Source organism: Amphimedon queenslandica, unplaced genomic scaffold, assembly GCF_000090795.2.
Source record: "Amphimedon queenslandica unplaced genomic scaffold, v1.1 AMPQUscaffold_8753_Cont19307, whole genome shotgun sequence".
In the NCBI taxonomy this organism is placed as follows: Eukaryota; Metazoa; Porifera; class Demospongiae; order Haplosclerida; family Niphatidae; genus Amphimedon; species Amphimedon queenslandica.
Window position 1 is genome coordinate 1 of NW_003550974.1, and position 2780 is coordinate 2780.

The window sequence follows — 2780 nt, forward strand, 5'->3', positions numbered from 1 at the left end:
CAAGTTTTAAGTCACTCCAAAGGTACATGTATATGCTATTATAGTGCTTATCAGCTCATGAAGCTCGTGCTTTTTAGCTCACTTAGCATGCTTTGTGGAAAACCCTACACATAAATACATGTACCGGTACATGTTTGCTGCATGTAGTACATGCAAAGGTGGGACCGTGAGAGATACATTAACTTGTATCTGTAATTAAGTTAGGATATTAAAAGGATAACAACTCAGGATATCCCTACACTAATAGTACCAGGATCAATTTCCTATCAAGATTCCCCCTACTAACAGACAGCAAAGGGCAGGAATGCACGAGTATGTACTCATATACCATGAAATAATGAAAACAAAATTAAACAGAAGTCAACAAAACTCATAATATATTTGATTAAAAAAGCATTTTTGCCATACAAGAAGGACGGAAACACAAACAGTTATTAAACATACAGAGACTCCCATACTACATTCCCACCACACATTCGGATACTGCACATACCAAGTAATAGATACAAATACATTCACAATTTCCCATATAATAATAAATAATACATACACACATACATGTACACACACCTTATTGGTTGGTTTATTGATAGCTATAACTGGCTGAATGCCAGCAGGTGTGTCCACCATTACATTAAAATGACCAGTAGAAGGAGGACCGATACTGTGAGAAGGCTCCACCCCGTAATTAATAATACCCCATTGCTCCAGTAGGCCATGGATACGAAGAATAGAACCAACATCACCGGCCAGGTTCCGCCTGCAGGCGGTTGTTGAGAGATATTCGGTTGGATTAAGACGAAAACTGTCTACCATAAAGTTACGATAAGCAAGATACCTATAAAGACAAAAAGCACAAAAAAATCTTAGTTTCATACATGTACATGTATATATACACTCTCTAAATGATATACTTTAAAATACGAGTATTTTACTTTCTTCATTACCCCTCTCTGTCTCTGTCTCTCTCTCCTTCTCACGTTTCTGGTGTTTTCGATTTATTTCTTCCATTAAAGAACTCAGGCAAGGACCGTTTCTCAATAGCATGAATGCTATTATAATCAAACCAAGAGGAGTAGCTTGGGATTATAATTTTATTCACTTGACGGACGGCAGAGTCCTCCCCTGGCATCTCCTCTTGAGTAGTGAGTATCCTTTTCTCTTGTTCCTCTCTCCCCCCGCCTTTAATCTCTTCTCCAATCACTCCGTTTGAAGCAAGAGGAGGTTGTGATGATGATGAAGTATCAGTAGTAGTTGTAGCAGTGGTGGAGAGAGGAGGAAGAGACTGTTCAGTTTCCATTGGTTCATTATTGACTGCATTAGGAGGGGGAGGGTCAGTAGGAGGAGCTACAGATGAACCAGCTGATGATTGTACTGTTGGTGGTAGCTCTAGTAATAAAGTAGGAGGCATTCCTATGAAAAATGAAGATTTCATAACAGACTTTATAGCTAGTACAAGGTATCTATGTAATGCATGTATATAATATGCTCTTTGATGCAGTTAATGTATTTATAATGTACATGTACCTTCAGTCTCGTTAACAGTGGGTGGAGCTTCTTCAACATGTGGTACAGGAGGAGGGGCAGGTAGATCTTTAGTTAGATCTCTACAAAATTAAATGAATATATGTATCGTCAGCTACTCTCTTCTTTCCCTCTCTCTCTCTTCTCTTTCATACAAACTCTATCCAGATGTACATGTTTCACTCACTCGTCTTCATCTTGAATTGGTTTCACTCTCCTAGTAACTGTTCCTCTAAATAAATAAATAAATAAATAAATACATAAATAAATAAATAAATGATTGAATGAATAAATACATGAATTACAAGTACGTGTACCTCTTTCTCTTCTTGATGGTGTCCCCTGGTGATGGAGAGGCTGACCTCTTCCTCTTGGTTCTATCACGTTTGACGCTCTCCATAGAATCACTCTAATTAATGCACACCAGATAAAAATAATTACTACACTTTAAATTTTTGGAGCAAAAAAAAAGAAAATTTTGAATAGAGAATAGGCTTACTTCTTCAGGAATGTTAGCCACTCCTCCTCCTCCTCCTATAGCCATAGATAAGGTTCGCTTCATTAAATTATTAGTAGGGAGGGCTTCAATCCAATGACCTTCATTAGTCTGTATAATAATAATAATAATAATAATAATAATAATAATAATAATAATAATAATAATAAATAATAATAATAATAATAATAAATAATAGCAATGTAATATGTAAAGTAGAACTTTCATACAAACACACATTGTCCACCATTACGCGTACATACCATAATCATCTCATAGTCTTCTTCATTCATCCATTCATTGAACTTGTCACTGTCCTCAATCCAATGGTGGCTCACGTACCACTGCTTCAGACTAGGAGGCTCAAGAATCCCAGGGAATGAGTTCAGGCCGACCTCACTCGGGGATACTATGCTGTCGTAACTATACAATGTATGATATAAGTCACATAATTATCACATGACTGTATCCAACGTACCTGTCTGGATACTGGTACCAATGGATGAGCATTGACTTTCCTCTTTGCTCCAAAGGACGAAATAAATCATCTTAAGAATAAAACTAAACTAAATGCATGTATTCACAATATGCTTCATGACGTATATAAATTTTAAAGTCAGTGGTTTTGTACATGTACATATGCAACAAGGCAATGTGTATAGCTCATTAACTATAAATTATTATGCACAGAAAATTAGGGACATCATTAAACATATATGTATACATGCACATACATACATATGTACATGTACATACATGT

General features: G+C 36.3%; 1 protein-coding gene across 1 annotated transcript; it reads right to left on the minus strand.

Moving 5' to 3' along the window:
* Positions 1–444: 444 nt before the first annotated feature.
* Positions 445–2587, minus strand: LOC100635292 (SWI/SNF complex subunit SMARCC2-like; the record flags this gene model as incomplete). Its single annotated transcript, XM_020006972.1, has 9 exons — positions 2499–2587; positions 2284–2443; positions 2024–2131; positions 1842–1933; positions 1712–1756; positions 1528–1607; positions 981–1413; positions 571–838; positions 445–483 (listed from the first exon to the last, which is right to left on the minus strand). Coding segments are annotated over exons 1-9 (1257 nt in total), but the record flags the coding sequence as incomplete, so codon positions are not given.
* Between the last annotated feature and the right edge of the window lie 193 nt (positions 2588–2780).